This window comes from Anabrus simplex, chromosome 2, assembly GCF_040414725.1.
Source record: "Anabrus simplex isolate iqAnaSimp1 chromosome 2, ASM4041472v1, whole genome shotgun sequence".
Lineage (NCBI taxonomy): Eukaryota > Metazoa > Arthropoda > Insecta > Orthoptera > Tettigoniidae > Anabrus > Anabrus simplex.
The window spans coordinates 43342090-43364422 of NC_090266.1; the positions used below are offsets into that span (position 1 = coordinate 43342090).

General features: G+C 35.8%; 1 protein-coding gene across 1 annotated transcript in view; it reads right to left on the minus strand.

Annotated features, from left to right (window-relative positions):
- Positions 1 to 22333, minus strand: part of LOC136863441 (proteasome activator complex subunit 4A) — a 1047550-nt gene that overhangs the window by 929044 nt on the left and 96173 nt on the right. Inside the window, exon 5 of the mRNA XM_068225934.1 lies at positions 17467 to 17554. Within this exon, the coding sequence (XP_068082035.1) occupies positions 17467 to 17554 (88 nt within the window). The remainder of the gene's footprint in view (positions 1 to 17466; positions 17555 to 22333) is intronic.

The following is a 22333-nucleotide window of genomic DNA, read 5'->3' on the forward strand; positions in this document are numbered from 1 at the left end:
TGTTCAGAGAAAGGAAAGGGACTGTGCAACAGAAAACAGACAGTATTTTTTTGTAAGAATTACCCAGGGCAGCCTGCAATGTGTCCAGTTCCATGTTTGCAGATGTATCACAGTAATGTGTGTTTCAAGGTCAAATGTCACTAACCTTCAACAAAAATGAAATTTCAGTTCATTTGGAAAATACGAAAAAAATTACATTTTTCTGTAAGTGTTCTGTTTAAAAATAGCACAGCGAAAGAGTTAAATAACAGTTTTTCTTTCAATTTACTTTACATCACACCGACAGAGGTAGCTCTTATTGGTGACAATGAGATAGGAAAGAGCTTGAATCTGGAAGGAAATGACCACGGCCTTAATTTAGGTAGAATCCCAGCATTTTACCTGGTGTGAAAACAGATCAGCCAGGCTGAGTGGCTCAGCCAGTTGAGGCGCTGGCCTTCTGACCCCAACATGGCAGGTTCAAACCTGGCTCAGTCCAGTCTGAAGGTGCTCAAACAGATCAGCCTTGTGTCGAGGGATTTACTGGCATGTAAAAGAACTCCCATGGGACTACATTCTGGTACCTCGGGGTCTCCGAAAACAGTAAAAGTAGTTACTGGGACATAAAGCCAATAACATTATTATTATTATTATTATTATTATTATTATTATTATTATTAATATTATTACTATCAAAAAAATTTTAAAAAGATTAGTCCTTAACCCTCCAAGTGATACGTAAAAACCTCTCAAGTGATAAGCAACTGTAACGTCTTAGTACAAGTTTCTTTTAAAAATTCATAAAAAATACAAAATGACAGGAAAATATATCATATTACATATCTTTTTGTTCAGTATAAACTAGAGAATGTGATTATGTAATAATATTGAGTACATGCCTTGATTTCATTTTATTGGGGGTGGTGAATGATAGTTTTTCACTTTTGAAAAAGAACAAACTTTCAACTTTCACTGTACCTACCTCCAAAACTATAAAAGACCGAAATAAAAGGTAAATGTATAAAATGTTCACCATTTTGTTAGCAAAAAAACACTAAGAGTACATATTTACCATAAAACTAAAGGACAGAAAGTTATGTACAAAAAACCAAAACTATGCACATCTCCTCTTCGGGCATAATTCTTTACTTCGAGTCACTTGCAAGAGTTTTTCTTTTCTTCCCCTTTACTATGGGCATGTAGAAGTGTTTCAGCTTATGGTAGCAAGTAGGATGAATGCCGCAATTACACTTAGGGCACCAGAATTCGCTTTGCTTTCTTTTTATCATCCTCGTTTTCTTACGAGTCACCACTCAAAGAAACTCCTTTCGGTATTTTGTCACCTGGCAAATCACCGTCATCACTGAAAACATAATTTTCATAATCTTCTCCTTCTAACATATCCTGAATATCGTCAGAACAACATGGATCGCACATTTTAATTTATTGAAACACTAACCAATCAAGTAGAACAAAATTAGAACACTGCCATGCGGTGTGGAGCTTCGAGAGACCGACGCTAAGATTTGTTATAGACAGTACATAAGCAAAAAAACCTATTCGATAATTCAGCTACAGGAATCAAAATAGCCAATGAACTGAACTATTGATTAGTGCAAAGTTTGATGATATTCATTAAATGGTTGCCCAGCAACACGGCTCTAAAGAAATGAGTCGTTAATAATGACTTTATCATTTCACAAAGGCATAAATGAGTCGTTATTAATGACTCATACCACTTGGAGGGTTAAGGGTGTTAAATTGGGGATAACACCCGAAAACAAAAATAATCATTCCTCTGAAACCATTTACGTATGAAGACAAAATTCCAAATGGTGGTATACATTTTGAAATCTTAGATGTAAAATAGGATATATTTTAAAACAATCCAACCCTAAGGCATTAAATGAGGTTAGCTCTGGAAACAAAATTATTCATCGCTCCAGAACAGTTTGATGTATGAAGTTGTAATTTTACAAGAAGGTTATCCTTTTACATGCTAGGTGTCAAAGTCTACATACATCAAAATATTTCTAATAATAATAATAATAATAATAATAATAATAATAATAATAATAATAATAATAATAATAATAATAATAATAATAATAATAATAATAATAATAATAATAATAACAACAACAACAACAACAACAATAATAATAATTACGTTATTGGTTTTATGCCCCACTAACTACTGTTATGTTTATCGAAGACGTCCAGATGTCGGAAATTTGCTCCGCGGGATTTCTTTTACATACCGGTAAATCTACCAACATACGGCTGACGTGTTTGATTACCTTCAAATATCACCGGACTAAGCCAGGATCGAACCTGCCAAGTTGGGTTCTGAAGGCCAGCGCCTTAACTGTCTGAGTCACTTAGCCCAACAAAATCACTAACTAGAATCAAAACTGAAGAAGTTTCAAAACGCAGTCATTACTCCCCGTAATATTTATCGCAAGGAAGAATTCGGATTTATTTACAGGAAGAGTGAAATCTGGAATCAACACAATTAATTATTGGATTATATGAATTCGGATTTATTTACAGGAAGAGTGAAATCTGGAATCAACACAATTAATTATTGGATTATATGAATTTAGCGGTGTAATAAAAAAGGACACAGATCGTATGAGATGTTATTAATGTCTGCTTTAATAATTACAGTAAAACCTCGTTAAGACGGGACAAGGAAAAAGACCGTGTTAGGCGAGAAAACGTACTACTGAATACACGAATGAAAACTATCCAACAGGGATACGGAAACACTACAGACGATTTTTTCGACATGATGGCATTTTATGTCGTTTATCGGCGGGTACAGTGAAAACTATATCTACCATTTCTAGAGATGAGCAGAGAATATTAAAAGGTGTGAAAAACACGAGAGAACAAAAATGAAAACCTTTTCCGCTGTGGATTATGAAATAACAAGAGTGCCGTGTGAGTGTAAAAAAAAAAAAAAAAAACAAATATGGAAACATTTGCACGGGGGCCCATAAAAATATCAGAGTATTATTGCAGATCACACTCTTTCTAAAACAAATGGTAGTAGAAGACTTTTATTTCGGACCAGTGGGTTAGTAAATATTATTTTCTGGTCATACTCTTAGACAATGAATTGGAAGTTACACTCGGCCTCGACCATGTGCAGCTGCGACTTTGTCCGCCATTTTGAATCGGCAAAACTCTGATTCGACCAACTCGAATGCTCGAGTTAAAAATTGAAATCGAGACTAACGCTGCAGATACATTAGGACATACATTACATCTTCAGAATAAATTGACAACATTGTTTACAACGGACATCCACGTCTACAGGAGGCATTTTCTGGTTACACGAAATTGTCGTCCAGCCTACCTTCTTTTATTTGATATTTTAGCAGCGTTTTACGGCAAATTCTTCGATGATTTTTAGCACTTCACGACATACCACAATTTTTATCTAACTTCCCAAGACGTCTTAAACTATACCGCCTTCAATTCAACTACTTATTTCCATCCTTATTTTAAATATTGGCCTCAAACATGAGCATATACCGTCTCTTTTAACCGTCTTGTTCTTATCCTGTTGACGCCTTACTTTGATATTCTGTTTTCCTAATGTAATATATATTGTCTAAGCTTTTCATCAAAAAGATCCATTTCAGTGTCAGACATGGATTACTTTTTAAAAACAATGTGTGACTATTACTTTTAGATGAACATTTCAATTTTTCAAAGTGATTTAGTATAGTTCTGTTTTATTCAAAATTTTTGTACTGTAAACATTTTGCATCCACAGTATTAACACTTGTAAATATTCATCAATACGTTTTACGTAAGTTATTATGACTCCTTAGATCATCTGTGTTTTAAGATTGACTGAGCCTGATGATGCCCAATAAATAGTGGGCGAAACATGTACCCTTCAAATTTCTGATAATTTCCATGTGTATTTAACCACACTATAGTGGAATAAATTTGTATTGAATAGGTGGTGTTAAAATTACTCCTTGTATAAACTTTGTGATTTTGAATGGAATGCGAACAAGCACAAACAGGCTTACTCTGTTATTCAGCAATCCCGCTGCTGAACGGCAAGCAAAACTGAACATTCTGCTCCCCGAAGTTGCAACTTATCCTGTGAAGTTCAGGAATTCTATGTTTTTTCCCGTTATCATGCAACTGTGACGAGGGCTCTTTCTTACCAGAGTTGGAAATCGCGTTCCTTTCACAAGGTATGACAAATAACATTTCCAGGGCTAGGAAACATGTGATCGTACTAAGCGGTAATAAGAAAAATTCGTGATGCGATAAGTGAGGTATTTTTATTTAGATTGAATATGATGAGAATCAGACTCTGAATTTCCGATGTGCTAAGGGAAAACGTGTTAATGAGGAAAACATTAATGACGTTTCACTGTACTTACACCACTGTCATTCTCAAGCTGTCAATTACATTTTAATTATACACCCAGTATTACTTCACGATATTTATTTGTGTTCATTTTTGTCTTCTTTTTCGTACTGAATGCAAAAAAAACTTTACACCAGGATGGCTATAATGTTCTGAATTATAGCAGTTCACTATACAACAGCGTCGTTAAGCATGACGAAGACGTTCCATACTGCTGCCTCTATAAATAAATTGTGTGTTATAATATACTTTTATACAGACAAATAACAAATCTTTCTGAAAATGAACACCACAGTCATGCGTTAGTTAAACCAGCATCGCCTGCTTCCTACTTCACTCTTTCGCCACCTTTTGCGCTAGTGGTCACTTGCATGCTCCCCATTGCTTTCAACCAATAAATCTTACACATGACTTCATATCCAAACACTCTCTCTTCAGTCAAATATTCACATATCCTGTTTCTGATTTCTGGAAACTTCGCTTTCTGTCCATGAAATGCCCGGCAGTTACTATTTGTCTATTCGAGAAGGGGTTTAATTTTCCTCCAATCCCGTGTGCAAATCTTGTCAACATCGCACTTTCTTCCTGCAGCACGATTATGTATTTGTTCTGTCTCTTCAATAATGTGGAGTTTTTCTTTAGCCATCGACAACCTATAATGAGATCTAACATCAGCCATCCCAAATACATGCTTCTACTGAAACAGGTGCCAAGCAAATAATGTGATATGCAGGGCCTGGATTTCAATGACATGTCATCTTTTAATTGGTGCGTCACAGAAGTCGCTAAGGTATATACAAATCCTGTTCATGGCCCCCAGATTACAGAAATGTGTATTTATTAAGTCATTTTTTGTCATTTTTTTTAAGTATTTGATTTTTAGGTCATTTTTTTGCTTTCTGCATCATTATTTTGTAATTTTTAATTTTTTCTTATTGGTTATTTTTAAATAAGAATCCAAGTTTTACATCATAAACCAACCAGTTCCTATATTTTGACGTACTTGAAGGTTTACGTGAAGGTTCACCTTCAAAAGTTTCTGCACTCAGTTGTGAGCTGAGTACGTAACACTGTACATCCCTAACCTTTGTGTCTTAACAGGAGGTGAGAGCTAAGCTATTCTTGGGTGACCTTCAAACGAGGGCTAAGCCTTTATCAGTTCACCAGGAAAGTGTGTTCACAGAGAGACATCAGCATTTCTGCCAGTGTACTCTAGTTTCCTTGTTCCATCAGGTCATTTTTAGTTGTACAGTTTGTAGATGTCAGTTGTGTGTAACCATTTCGAGTGCATGTTAAAATGCCAAAGGTAAAACCATCCAAGGCAGGTCATTTGAAACAAAATGTCTCTGAATTCGGGGAAGATACCTTTTCTACAAATCGTGAAATACTATTCTGTAAAGTGTGTGAAATGAAAGTGTCAGCAGCAAAAAGATTCACTGTTCAGCAACACATCAGTCGCGACAAACATTTGCACGGTATTCAGAATATCAGCAGAAAGAAAAGTACTCAACATTTCCTCATGCAAAATTCATCATCAAGCAGAGGTACAACCTCAGCCTCTTTTAATGAACTGAGTGAAGTTATTGTAACAGCAAATATTCCTCTTCATAAACCAACTATTCCTAAATTAAGGCAGTTCCTAGCATGGTATACAGGTCATTCCATTCAGGACAAATCTACGATAAGGAAAAATTACATACCGCTCCGCTATGAAAAAACACTTCAAAGTATACGGGAAAGAACAAGCGGAAGAAGATTTTTGTCTCAGTAGACGAAACTACTGATGTTGAAGTTCGTTATGTAGCTAATGTAATTGTAGAAACCCTGGAAATAGATAATCCTGGAGAAATATTTTTGCTAACTTCTGAAGTTCTGGAATCTGTCAATCATTCTAAAATATGTCGAATGTTTGACAGGGCCATGCTTCTGCTGTGGCCTGACGGTGTGAGGTACGATGGCGTTTTACTTTTCGTGTCCGATGCTGCGCCTTGCGTAGTTAAAGCTGGTAAGGCTATCAAAGCTTTTTATTCAAGAATGGTGCATGTAACTTGTCTAGCTCATGGTTTCCACAGAGTGGCAGAAGATGTGAGGGAGAATTTTCCTGACAATGATAGACCTGTGTCTCAGGTAAAAAAGGTATTTTTCAAGGCCCAATCGCGCAGGTAACTCTTTAAGTCACTAGCTCCCAATAACCCACTACCTCCCCAGCTTGTAGTAACACATTGGAGTACGTTGATCAATGCGTGCGAGTACTACAGCGACAACTTTTTACCAGTTTTACCAGCGAGTGATAAACTCTCTAGAAGCCCAAGACGCCAGGTCTATCGAAATCGCCCAAGAGATGTTTGCAGCTGACGATAAGCAGGGTAAGTTGGCATACATTAAGGCAAATTTTAGCTCCCTGATGTCAGCTATTACACGACTTCAGGAGAGAGGTGTGACAATCAAACAAGCGACAGGTTTGGTGAGAGCAACGCAGGAAGCTTTGGAAAATGTGGGTGGTGAAGTTGGCGAGTCGGTATTTCGGAAACTAAAATCTGTTCTAGATAAAAACACAGGATACAAGGTTTTGTGCTCAGTCGTCCGGGTACTCACTGGGGGAAATTTCAGTGTAGTGGATACTGAAGAAGAGCTGTCACCAAGTGATTTAGCACACTTCAAGTACGCAGCCCTCGCATCTGTGGACGTCGAAAGGAGCTTTTCGATGTACAAGAACGTTTTGGCCGACAATCGACGTTTTCTTTGCCATCGAGAATCTACGGATGGTCACAGTTATCTACTGCAACACGGTCTGAGGTAAATATTAAAACCTACATAATGTGGCATTATATATAGCTTTAGAGTTAAATCTGCAACCGACGGCGATTACGTTGTTTTCCTTTTCAGATCATTTCTCTTTACGGAGTACCTGGTGTCAGAAGATCTTCGTACCAGTACATTTTGTTTCTAAGGAAAAGAGAGATTTCAAAACAAAGAACTGACATACTGCTATGTAAAAATTAGAGAAAATATCAATTATCAATATTGTTCATATCTAGATATGTATATAATTTAGTTTCAAACAATAAATACTTGGGATTTTTAGGTCATATTTTGTTCATTTTTAGGACATTATTTGATAATTTTAAGGTCATTTTAAAGGTCATTTTTTTTTTTTCATTTTTAGGTCAACAAAATCTGGGCCCTGGTGATATGTATGTGGTACACATCTAGCTTTTGGGGGGAACAGAGCTGTGAACAGAGTGGGTGGAAAAATGCTAACTTCCAGATTTCTGTATGTTACAAGAAACGTACAAATATACGCACCCCATGTTATCACTGCCAATTCTTTTAATGTGCAGGGATTATTTGCATACATGTGGATATTTGAAACTAGGATGCGTGACTGAAACAGGAATGTAAATTATAAAAATGATCCTAAATCAACAAATTGTCAATATCAAGCTGCTGCTTCACATCCAAAGTGTTAGCCTGAAGAGAAGTTTAAATAAACATAAAACTAAATTAACTCGCATTCATTTCCAGAAAAATTTCTAAAAGCAACAATTTCCCTTTAGGAATTGAACCTCTGCCTAAACACACAGACTCTCAGAGACAAATTCTGAAAAGACATATTGGAAAAAAGAGAAGTTTTAATTCTATAAATTTATTAATTGCTCTATTTATCAAGTCACATGTTTCTTTCTTCCACTGAGTAATTTGTCTGTGCCCCACTTGTAAATCTGTTACACCCACCCTGAAGAACAAGCCCTTCCAGTTTGGGAACCACTGATATATAAATAGATGAATAAAATAAAAATTTTTAGAAAAAAAATCACATTTTTTTTTGCTACTTGTTTCACTATTACAAGTGATGAAAATCATTTTTATCCGTATTGAAAATTTCGTTAAGTATATAGGAAAATATTTAAAATTTTTATTTCCACCTATTCAATACAAAATAAGATATTGACATTTAACTTAAAACATTTTTCAAAAGTGAGACATGTTTTGCCTCGTATTTTGAGGCATCTTCAGTCATTCTGTCAGACAACGTTTCCAAATATTCTACAGCTATTATACAAATGTTCATGAAATAACCAAAACTCTATTGTAGTGATGAAAACATGTGTTGTTCACTTGATGAAAAGGACGTCATAGGATGGTACAGTATTACAGAAGATGGCTTGAAGCCTTAGTCAATATTAAATTTTAAATACATAGTGGAAAGCATATAAAATCTTTTCATTAAAAAAAAAAAAAAAAGTACAATACATTTAAATGATATTAAAATAGCAGGTTCTTAGGTGGTACACTTAAAAATGGAGGTATTTTATAATTATGAGTGACAGTTGATGGCTTAAAGCCGTAGTCAGAGTTTGATGCATAAGTGGAATAACACGTTAATATGAGGTACAAGAATATGAAAAAGATCACATTAATGAATATAAAAGATAAAGAAAAAACATTCCAAAATGCTGGGCAATTGCTGTTGACACCAGCGTATATTTGCCCGTAATATTTAATGGTCAAACAGTTCGTAGATTGTTTATAAAATGGTTCAGCGAGATTGTGTTTACACGAAGTTTAAAGTTGGCTTAAATTTATTTTGAATCATCGGAGTAAGTTTGTAGAGATGATGATAAGCAGTTATTCTCTACGTTGGTAAGATTTGACATGAGGTTGAATGGCTGTTGTTTTCATAACTGATTGACAATTATTTTCAAAGTGTTGATATTGGAAATTTTATCTTATTGACGAATGTTGTGGAAGTTTGATGGGGCTGTTGAAATAATGTTGTAGATTGGTTGGTTCTATGGCGTTGTTGGCCTGTTTGACTTGTAAGAATCATCGTCAGGATACTAGTGGTCGCTAACGTTTTTACTCCTTAGGAGTACTCACAAGTCAAACAGGTCAACAACTCCATAGAACCACCCAATCTACAACATTATTTCAACAGCCCCATCAAACTTCCATAACATTCGTCAATAAGATAAAATTTCCAATATCAACACTACTGGACACAGAGAAATTACATTTTTGGGATACATTTATATTACAACGTACGTGCTCACTAAGGGAGGATTTTTGGATATTCCGTCGCTAAGGGAGTGAATTTTTAAAATGAGCGTATCTATACCTGTCTCAAAAACTTAACAGTTCAAAGACATGAAAACCGATATCTGGAATCTCCTTTTTGTATTTGGAAAGTCTACTTGGTGGGGGTGGGGGTAAACAGCAGTGACAAGGAGAGTGAATTTTTAAAATGAGTACATCTACAATATATCTCAAAAAGTAACATGTTACAGACGTGAAATTGGTATTTGAAATCTCCTGTAAAAGTAAAGAAACACGCATAATTTGTTTCCTGAAAATCCACTAAGGGGAAGTGTTAAAGGGGTGAATCTTTAAAATGAGCATAACTACAGTATATCTCAAAAACTTAGCATATTATGGACGTGAAAATCGGTATTATTAACATAGTAACATGTATTTTTTGTTTTCAGAAAAACAATTAAGGGGAGGGGTGTAAAAAGGACTGAAAGAGGGGTTAAATTCTTTTTATGAGGATGCATATATTTCAAAAACTGAAGATTTTACAGACATGAAAATTTGTATTTGGGATCTCCTTTCAACATAAACATGTAGGCCCTATTCTTTCATTTTCATAAAATCCAATTAAGTGGGGGAGGGTAAATGAATTGAAAAATTAGTGGACAAAATATGCATTTATATGGTAACCGTTTGCATTACGAAGTTAAAATTTCAAATGATATCCTAGGTGTAAGATTACAGAAGGTTTGACACAAAAGTAACCCCTCAGAGAGTTAAATGGGGGTTAAGATCTGAAAACAAATATAGTCATTCCTTCCTATGAAACGGTTTAACGTACGAAGATAAAATTCCAAATAGCGATATATATTTTAAATCCTAAGTGTGAAATAGGAGATATTTTAAAGCGTTCCATCCCTAAAGTGTTAAATAAGGTTAGCTCTGTAAAGGAAATTATTTATCCCTACGAAACCGTTTGACATACAAAGTTGTAATTTTACAAGGGTCTTCTTTAATGTCCTAGGTCTAAAATATTGTACTTGAAAATATTCTCCCCTAAGAGGTTTAGATGGTGGATGACTCTCAAAAGCACAATATCCATTCTTCTGAAACCGTTCCAGGCACGAACTTAATTTTTTTGAAGGGCGGATTTCCATATCCTAGATGTTAATAAATATTTTAAAACATTCACCCCTTAAATAAAGTATTCATTCCTCCGTTACTGGCCGACATACAAAATCAAAATTTCACAGGTTTGTCACTTTTACATCCTAGATATTAAATACGAGGGGGCATCAAATATCAACAGGACTTCATTTTCTATTTAAATACATTTGTTGAAAAACACAAGGCAATTACAATTTATTTTTCCACATAGTTTCCTGCTTTGGAAATGCATTTTTCCCAGCATATGGGCAGCTTTTTGACGCCCTCATTGTAAAAGGAACAGGGTCGTGTCACCAGCCAGCTGCACAAAGAAGTCTTTTACACTCTCGTCATCTTCAAATCGTTGCCCTCCTCGAGTTTCTATAAGCGGTCTGAACAAATGGAAATTGGAGGGAGATAAGTCCAGGCTGTAAGGAGGATGATCAAGTATAGTTCAACGCATTTCCTGTAGCAAGGAGACAGAGCTGCAGTATGGGGCCACGCATTGCCGTGGAGGAGGATGTCCTGTCGAATCGGTTGGTCACGTCTTTTGCAGCGATATGCAACCCTCGCCTTGTTCAACAGCTCGCAGCAGTAAGCAGCATTGATTCTGCGTTGCTCCTGCAAAAAATCAATCAGCAAAGCCCCACCGATCGAAAAAAAACATTGCAAGAACCTTGCCAGCCGACAGTGGAGTCTTGGCTTTCACTGGTGCCGCCTCCCCTTTCCTCCGCCACTCCTTACTTGCTTCCGCAAGAAATAAATTTCATAATAAATCCGTATTGTAGGCCTCAATAAAAAATAAGGTCTATTTGATTGAGTGACTCAACCTTTACAATACAATATTCTCTTATTTAATTTTAAGAAAAATGGGCATGTTTTGTCTCTTCTATTGTGAGACATCTTCAGCCTTTATGGTAAAACACATGATAATCTTAATACTAAAAAACAATGACATATATTAAAATTTTGAAGAGTCAAGGTGACTCAATCCGTCACATTTAAACACAGATTTTAAAACAACACAGTTGGTGTAAGTATTAAGACCAATTGTTGAATGATAAAAATTCCAAATTAAGTTTTCAATGTACAATATGAATTAAAAAGACGATCACAGCGTGCTAAAAACGGAGTTCAAACTTGAAATACGTTGATGTGATCTCATGTTGGAAGCCTTGAGTACGTGAATATTCGATCAAACATGGCTTGTTTATAGGTGGAATAACTCAGTGTTGAATTATGTGGCCGGGCAATTCTTACAATCCATGTCATTTGAAAGTTCTAAGAAGAAAAAAACACTTGTTCATTTCAATACTACCGGACGAGTTGGCCGTGCGGTTAGGGGCGCGTGGCTGTGAGCTTGCATCCGGGAGATAGTGGGTTTGAACCCCACTGTCGGCAGCCCTGAAGGTTGTTTTCAGTGGTTTCCCATTTTCACACCAGGCAAATGGTGGGGCTGTACCTTAATTAAGGCCATGGGAGATCCTTCAAACTCCTAGCCCTTTCCTATCCCATTGTCACCATAAGACCTATCTGTGTTGGCGCGACATAAAGCAACTAGTATTATAATACTTCGTACAAGTCTCTTGCCCTTTTTTTTTCTTTTTCTTTTTTCTTCTTAGAACTTTCAAATAACATATAGATTGCAAGAATTGCCCGGCCACATAATGAAACACTGAGATATTCCACCTGTAAAAAAGCCCTGTTTGATCAGATATTCACGTACTCAAGGCTTCCAACATGAGATCATATCTGCGTATTTCAAGTTTGAACTCCGTTTTAGCACATTGTAGATCATCTTTTTAATTCATTTTGTACCTTAAAAACTCAATTGGGACATTTTATCATTAAAAAATAGGTCTTAAAATTTACACAACCTTTTTTTCTTTTTATTCTGTGTTTAACTGTGGCAGATTGAGTCACCGCGACTCTTCAACATTTTGATATATGTCATTGTTTTTTAGTATTAATATTATCATGTGCTTTTACCACAATAGCTAAGGCTGAAGATGTCTCGCAATAGAAGAGACGAAACATGTCCCTTTTCTTAAAATAAAAGAGAATAACTGGTATTGTATTGTAAAGGTGGAGTCAATCAATTAGACCTTACTCCTTATTGGCTTGTTTGGATTCAGCAGTGTAGTGGTGGACCCATATTTCGTCGCAGCTGACAATCCGACTCAAGAATCTTCTTCCGCAAACCTTGCTGTAAGCCACTGACACACCTCCAAACATCTCAACTTCAGATTTTCAGCCAAAAGGCGAGGGACCCAACTGGAACACACTTTACAGAACTGTAGGTCATTTGTGATGATTGCTTGACAGCTCCCATAACTGATTTAGACTTGTTCTGCAATTTCTGATACTCTCGCCCATCGATCGTCGTCAATAATGCCCTTAACCGCACTAATAATTTTGTCCATAATGCTGGTCCGAGGACGGCAATCGTGTTGGTGATTTTACACAATTTCTCTTCCTTCCTTGAACTTTTTATGCCAGGAAGACACACGCGTCCTTGACAATGCTTGACCTCGAAACTGTGCAGTCAATCCCTTGATTAACTGGTCTGGACCATTTTTTTATTTTGATTTCAAACCAAGATGTATAGGAATTTTTAATGCATTCTCAGTGTTTTAACTTTAATATTTTACCGTAAAATTTAGATGCATTTTTACTCATTTTAGACACCCCTGAAGTTATTGTCTTCAGTTTAGTTATACATCGGTGCTTGGAAGTGGACAGCTAGAACCACCTGTAGCCACGGAAACATGTAAGTTGAGCTTTTTACTGTTATTTTTAATTATTAGTTTGATTTTTGTTCAATTGTTGGCCTTTTACGTTGGACAACCTTGAATTTCCTGCGCAACATATAGCTAATTTTGTGTTAGAAAAATCAGTTTAGGACCTTCCATATTTAGTACAAAAATATATGACAAGCAGGCAAGAATCCTCTGGTTTTTCCCATCTTATTTCTGACTTTTATGTATTGAAGTAAATTATTAAAAATTCAGCACAGGGCCTTTACAAAAGAGAATTTATCTCAGCAATGAATAGGTTAATTACTGCGTTGATAGGATGAAAACTCCTTTCGGGGATCACTGTAAGTACCTAGGTGTTAATATAAGGAAAGATCTTCACTGGGGTAATCACACAAATATTATTGTTAATAAAGGGTACAGATCTCTGCACATGGTTATGAGGGTATTCAGCGGTTGTAGTAAGGATGTAAAGGAGAGGGCATGTAAGTCTCTGGTAAGACCCCAACTAGAGTATGGTTCCAGTGTATGGGACCCTCACCAGGATTACTTGATTCAAGAACTGGAAAAAATCCAAAGAAAAGCAGCTGAATTTGTTCTGGGTGATTTCCGACAAAAGATTAGCGCAACAAAATTGTTGCTAAGTTTGTGCTGGGAAGACTTGGGTGAAAGGAGACGAGCTGCTCGACTAAGTGGTATGTTTCAATTCAAAAAGAATAAAGGTGTTCACTAATCCACCTATTCAATACTTTATTTCCCCTTAAAGTGGTTACATAAAACGCAATTACATTTATATGAGACATATTTCACCCTTAATTTAGGGCATCTTCAGCCTAAAACAATCTTCAAAAGTACATATAATATTGCAAACAGAGGCTAAAAGTTTAGCTAGTTACTAAAATTTGGTACATATAATGGGAATATTGAGAGATTAATAAAAACATGTTAATGGAACACTGTCAATTGTCTGTCTGCTAGGTCATCAGCCCAGAGGCTGGCTGGATCCTCAAATAGCACCACCAAAGGTTATGCGGTTATAAGGAAACCACAAAAAACAATGGCAGCACCAAAATGAGGCGTACTAGGCAAGACGAGGAGTGAGGTACTTTGCCATTGCTTTCCTCACTGGGTCAGAAAGTGCTATTGCAGCACGACTGACCCTATGAGCAACACCTTTCATAACCCTCAGATGCACTAGTCGTGTTCTGAATGTCATTACTCAGCATCACCCATACCCCAGCAGCTTCCATATTGTCACAGCCATGGATGAAACTGGGACTTCAGTGGAAGCTACACTTTACTCTGGCCTGTGCCAAGAGATGGATACAAAAGTACTGTATCCATCATGAAATGACAGCAGGTAAACACTGTCAATTAACATACTAAAACTATCTTGTCAGACTAAAACTTCCTCCATTAAAAATACGTAGTTTTAATTAAAATGGTTCAATTAAAAAAGTTTGTGGATTCACCAATGTGATAATGCATATACTGTCAACAAAATGAGGGCGTAAACATAACAAAAACGTATGTCATGTACACAATATGTTCAAGGCCGTTATTAAAGTCGTAAGCCTGAAGGTATTTAACATGCAAAGATAGATATACGTAAAGGCGAAACTGAAACATCTGTTGAATTATCGTAGAAGAAGTGGCCTTTTGTACAGGTAGGAAATATTGTCAGAGGCCTTTGTCAAGAAATGCCGGTAGATTCTGGAATAATGTTCACTGTAAGAGAAGGAAAGGAAGTCTTAAAATGGTGCACACAAGGAGAGAACTTTTTTTTAACTTTGCTTATAATATATGAGGATTTACGTGTTTGTTGTAAGTTGTTACTTGTTACCTACCGTTGTGTTAGTAACTGCCATTCTGTTGGCTCTGAGTCTCGTATTGTAACTGTGCTGTAGAGGTGGTAGTGAACTTGGAGGGGAAGGAATGGGGGAGTGTGGAAGGGAGGAGAGGATGGGTGGAGTTAACTGTGACGAAGCTGATGAAGGGGCGGAGTTATCAAATTTGCTGGAATTAGGTCTATTGTTTGTAGGTATGGGTGGAGTATTAGAGTTATAAAGAATTAAATATATTAGGTATACTAACTTTATTTGAGCTTTAATTCTTTATCCTCTAAGGATAGTTTTAGTATGTTCACTGACAGTGTTCCATTAACATGTTTTTATTAATGTATCAATATTCACATTATACGTACCAAATTTTAGTAACTAGCTAATGTTTTAGCTTCTGTTTGCAATATTATATGTACTTTTGAAAATTGTTTTAGGCTGAAGATGCCCTAAATTAAGGGCGAAACATGTCCCATGTAAGTGTTATTGTGTTTATGAAACCACATTAAAAGGAAATAAAGTACTGAATAGGTGGATTAGTGAACACCTTCATTATTTTTGAATTGTAAATTTTCAATACGGACCAATGAGATTTATAACATGTAATACGTGGTATGTTACATGTAATTAATCTCGTAATGGAACCGTATTGAAGATGATACATTAAAATTATAAAATTCTTTAATTTACAACCACCTATTCAATACATTACAATACACTCATTAAATTATAATATAATCATGAAGTGTCTTAAATAATGGACATGTTTCGTTCAGCATAGCAAACATCATCAGCCATTAATGCACAAAGACTAGGTCAGAGCCCGGGCTTAAAAATGATCAAATATTCTCCTCATATCAAGAGTAACCATGTCGTAATAAAGAAGTTATAATCAACGATCAACACAATATAACATTAGACGTGAAGATTGTAACAGAATATGTGCAAGTTAAAAACAAGTATTTGTCGTGGAATGCAATAACTATAACAATCTGTGAAATTAAAAACAATCATAGGGTTGTTAAAGTATGACAACAGACATTGTGGACATTAAAATATACCTACATCAATGCATGAGGCATGGATTAAATATTGTGAGGATGGAATTCCTTTGAATAAAGTAAAAACAAGAGTTAAAATAGAGTTCATTGAATTGTCGCGAGTCCAAGTTGAACCAGTCAAAAAGCACACAACAGCGAACGAACTAAGGCTGACATATGACATGAACTCCAATAGTTGCAAATTCCATAGGAGAGACACAATCTTGATGCCAGAAAGAAAGTACAAGTTAAGCTAGTCAATATTCATGCACTAGCAATAAAACTAGAAAATAGTATGTAACGTAGAATGACAAATACAGACATGCCAACTTTCAAAAGTAAAAAATCAGGAGAAATTTGGCAGCGAATCGAGACGTATTATGACACATCACTGATGGCAGTACATGTACTAATTAATTATAATTCAGTACATTAACAATTCTATTTGGCCTACATATATATTTCATCATTTATATGTGACTGCTAAATACTGGACATGCCTGAACTGTAGGAACATGTGACTTATCCTTCAACATGGTGATCACATTATGACTAATTGTTGTTCAACACACCCGTAGCTGACTTAACCCTCTTCAGAAACTCGGAACTAAAATTTTGCTCAAAGCACTTGCCTTGCTGAACTGATTTCAAGGTTAAAAGTTTTTCCAAAGTTTGTTCACACAGCAAGGATTTGAACTGTGTTTTTGTCTTTGTGACTCTGCTAAAAATCCTTTCCCATTCTGCAGTGCTATGTAGAATTGATAAAATAGCAAGCATCACCTTAGAGAGTCTGTCATGTGTAAGTTCACCATCAGCTGATTTCATCTGACCTACCAATGCCCAATGAACATCAATTCTTCCTCTTGCCAGGTCTCTTTCTTTGAACTGAAAGTTACAGAACTGGGAGTGCAGAATATCGGTTTCTTTATCTAAATGTTCCGTTTCACCAGTCAGAATGTTCGGAAACTTGTTAATGAAAAAATTTAAGGCTAGAAAATGATGCCTTCCTTATAGCAGAAATATTTGCAACTTCTGCATTAATTAAAACTTCGTCTTTGAATGGAAATTTGTGTACCATGTAGTCACATGATGAAGAGAAACGCTTTCTAACAGACTTACAGAATATGCATTTTTCCTCAGACTTCAAAGTGTTCACTAAAACAAACGCAGAGTTCCCTAACATCAGATCACAACCATCCCTTGCATTTGCTGGAGTATGATAATCTATATCAAGGAGAGACGAGGAGCTTTTAATAACGTGTGGTTTAACAAACCTTGCCATCAATTCTTCAATAGTTCCTCCAAAACTGACCTCAATAAGTGGATGTGCGGCATACTCGACTGAAGAGCTATGTTTGGATTCTCAAAGATATCCATAAAAATTGAGAGAAAAAGGCAAAAAGATTTCTGTAAATTTGATTAAAAACATGAACAATCATTCTTCACGTGACAATGCATGCTCTTAGTGTCATCAGTAGTTTTTTTTTTTGAAACTGATGACTGGGTTTTCCTTTTAAGTGAGGAGTGTGGTGAAATGTTATGACAACCCTTCACCTTTTCAGACAAACAAGACACATCTGCACTTAAACTATGCATACCAATTTTGTAAGTCTTCAAAGTTCCCATCTGACAATCCTTACTCACAATTTCGCTCCTGAATAAAGTAACCAAATGGTCCCACGGCAGCAAAATCCTATCTAAACACCTTCTTAGTGATAACCATCGAGTAGGCACATACTTCAGAATTTTCCTGATCTCTGTGTTGTGTAAAGTCTGAAATTCTCTGAACTTTTCTTTCCTCTTGGCACTCCCTTCCAGATAATAAAATATATCAATTATACTTTCATCTACATTTACGGGCAAGCACGCCGCACCCTTCTCTGCAGCAAGATTAATTAGGTGAAAAGAGCAGCCTACGATGATTATGTCACTATGTTCCCGCTTCAAACATCCTGCCACATCATTCTTTAATCCTGCCATTACTGGATCATTATCAGCACCAAGAGCTAGGCAGTTTGTAATGGAATGCAGAATTCCCAAAAAGCTGAGAGCAAAAGATTGGCAACATGTTAGCTCCAGTAGCATCCCCTTCTAAATTAGGGTCAGAGAATAGACGACTCTGAATTTCATTCAGTTCAGGCCTAAAAAATGTTACAACAATGGGATATATTTTCAAGTCGCTTTTATTACCACCATCAGTAGCAACAGAAAATGCATTCACCTACAAATGTGATACAATTTTCGCCCTTTCTTCCATGCACATTTCTGTAATGATAGCCGCTGGTTTCGTTCTTGCACACCCATATCGGTTAGCGATTTCCAAATCGGGAAACATTTTGCGAAACAAAGGTCTCGCTTGATCGGCACAATTTACAGGTAGGTTATGTTCTACGATAAATGACGTAAATAACGCCGCGGCATTCATCACAAGATTTACATCTTGGTTCTTACATGAAAAGTTCAGTTTCTTGTTTCTTTCTACACACTGGGCACTCTCCTTATGTTTTTTCGTTTGCATATGCTTGAGTATATCGCACTTCGTGGCATGCGCAATTAAAAAGTCACACCTACATATAGTACAGAATGTGAACGTTGGTCCCTTCCTGGATTGACTCAAACATGGAAACTCTTCCCTATAACCACTTTTAAACACTGCATCATATTTCTTTTTTGACATTTTGGCCAAAACAAATATTAAGACACAACATGAGCACTTCTGCAGGTCCTGGCCCGGGTAAACGACTATGGCGTGCTACTTCTGAGGTTAGGTTACTCGCTTGACTCGCTTACAAAGGGAATGACTGTATTATAGACCAAAGAGGAGCACATGACTGGCCACCGTGCCCCGTACTGCTATCTGGTATCATTATTATAACTACTATCGACCAGTCATACTCAGCCATATATCGACAGGACGAGGAAATCCGCGAAAGTTTAAAATAATACGAAAATTACTGATACTGCTCTGAAAATCAGGAGATTGGTCCCGGCGATCGAGAGATCGGGAGTAACGATGAAAAATTGGGAGTCTCACGCTTAAATCGGGAGACTTGGCACGTCTGCAAATAATGGAGTTCATTAAAGAGTAATCATGATCTTGAATAGGCTATAGGGAGAGTTCTAGCGATCCTAAGGTGAAAGAGAGTAGATTGCGACACAAAATGGAGTTTGAAATCTGAAATGAAAGAAACAAAGGGGGAATGAATTTATGCTGACTACAGAAGATGAAAAGGAAAAGAAAAATTATTATACTATAATTTACTGAATGTATTGAATAGGTGGTTGTAAATAAAAGAATTTTATATTTTTAATATATTATCCTCAATACGGTTCCATTATGAGATTAATTACATGCAACTTAGTGGCCTATCAGGCTACAAAAGGTAATAGATATCTTAATCTCAAAGTATAGGTCAGTAAAATATCAAGAGATATTCAGTTTTTAAAAGAAGGTTTGAAGCATGGATTAATTCCCAAATTTCTTAAAAATCTTTAAAGATAAAACTTTTTGACCCCTGATTCATGTAGAACTCAAGAGAAAGTCAATGAATTTTGGCTAAAAAACGAGATCAAGGCACATGACAAAAATAAATTGTTCCTCAATCTACAACTTTGTAAGACACATCTTAAAATATCCTCTAGCCTACTCCCATTAAAATGGGGTTCATACTCTAGGTTTGTCAGTGAAAAGGTGCATGACATAGTGAATAAGAAACAAACAACACTAAATAATAAACTGATACAAATGCAAAACACTAAGAACAGACAGAATAATGTTAACAGTAAAACTAATGTTCCCTCTACTAGCTTAAATCATTTTACTACAGCAGTGAACTTATCTAACACTGACTTTTCAGATAATGAACTATCGCTTCTTGAAAAAGGGCTGAAATTTAACTGGCCTAACCTGAATAAAACAGACGATTTGATTACTACAGTCGCGGAAATCAAATCCAACATTCAAAAACATCCCGCAGCAGTTCATAACGACATTTTATGAGATAAAGAAGAAGCTCCTTTTTCTGGCGTAGGAACTGAAAACTACCTCTAATCTGATCCTATGCAAACAAATACATGACATAAGAAATAAAATTAATAATAATATCATCATTGTCACTAAAGCTGATAAGGGTCCCACCACAGTATTACTACATAAAGATGATTACATTAAGAAAACCGAAAACTTTTTTGCTAATAGCAGTTATATTATTATTAATAAAGATCCCACCTCTAAAATCCAATGAAGTTGGAAGAACCTACTGAAGAATCTACCATTCTTATTACAAGAACACGAGTATCAGAAACTTATAATAATGAACCCTAAACTTCCAACTGTAAAAGCTGTGCCAAAAATCCATAAAAAAGATGTACCTATGCGCCCTCTTATTAATTGCATGAATAGCCCTTCTAACAAAGTTTCTAAATTTCTGCATAATTTTTTTTTTGCAGTAAACACTTTTAAGTTCAATAATACAGCTTATATAAAAAAATTCTGTTGAGTTTTGTGAAAAATTACTGAAATTGAATCTTGAGCATAATCACATAATGGTATCCTATGATATTACCAATTTGTATTCCAATATTCTGGTAAATAAAACAGTCAAGATTGTTAAAACAAACCTTTTAAAACATAGTAACCTGAGCAAATGCAAAATAGATGATTTCATCAGTTTGTTAGAATTTGTGCTTAACAATAACGATTTCACCTTCAATAATAGAATACATCACCAAAAGGGCCTAGCAATGTGTGACCCGATTTTGGGCATTCTAGCTAATATTTTTATGGACGATATGGAAAATGACAAAATAATCAATAATATCAACGGTGTCCAATTGTGGTTAAGATATGTTAATGACACTTTTGACATTATAGATACACAGAAAAATGATGTCACAGTGTACTAGTATTACTTAATGAGCTTTACAATGATGTCAAATTCACTAAGGAAGATGAAGTCAATGGTTTTTTAAACTTCTTAGATTTAAATGTTTTAAGAGAGAATAATAAGTTCATTTTTCAAAAACCTTCTTGTGTCCCCATCACTATAAGAAACAATTTCTTACATCCGCAATGCCATAAAGAGGCTGCATTTTTTAGTCTTCTCTATAGAGCATTAATGATCCCGCTCACAACTAAAAATCATAAGAACTAAATTACATCATGGATATGGCCAGAATTAATGGCTATAATCCCTCGATAATTAATAAAATTATCAACAAGATAAAAATAAAAACTGCAACCAACTTGACTCCGGACAAGCCTAAGAAGACAAAATATGCTGCCTTTACCTATATGAACCCAGGCTTATTTCAAATTATTAACACTCTAAAGAAATACGATATCAATATCGCTTATAGAACCCAATACACGAACCGTAATATATTCTTCAACACTAATACAGTTAACATTAATTACAATAAATTCTCGAACTCTGGTATCTATAGACTTAAATGTACCCATTGCAGGTTTTCTTATATCGGGCAGACTGGACGAACCTTTTTGACCAGATACCTTGAACATCAAAACATAAGAAGTATTCCGCCATGAGTACCCATATGGAAGAGATGGTCACGGTTTTACGACAACTTGAAAAGACCATCAAATCTTAAAATACGTTAATAAAAGTAAACTGATGACTAGGGGACGGATTTCTATGACCGAAATATGCATTTATGACCTAAAGACATAAAAATGACCTATAAAATTCAAAATATGACTTAATGAATAGCATCTACGCTACATAGAAACACTTTTATTACAACTGCTACAGGCTGCAATTAATTTTTTTTTTTTTGGTAGTTGCTTTACGTTGCACCGACACAGATAGGTCTTATGGCGACAATGAGACAGGGAAGGGCTAGGAGCAGGAAGGAAGCGGCCGTGGCCTTAATTAAAGTACAGCCCCAGCAAGCATTTGCCTGGTGTGAAAATAGGAAACCACGGAAAACCATTTTCAGGGCTGCCGACAGTGGGGTTCGAACCTACTATCTCCCGAATACTGGATACTGGCCGCCCTTAAGCGACTGCAGCTATCAAGCTCGGTGCAATTAATTTAGAGTTTAAAAGTTTTAATTCTTCGAAATCTTTAACCCGAAATCAACTAAACTGATGAATATTTCATGAACTCGTTGTGGTTACAC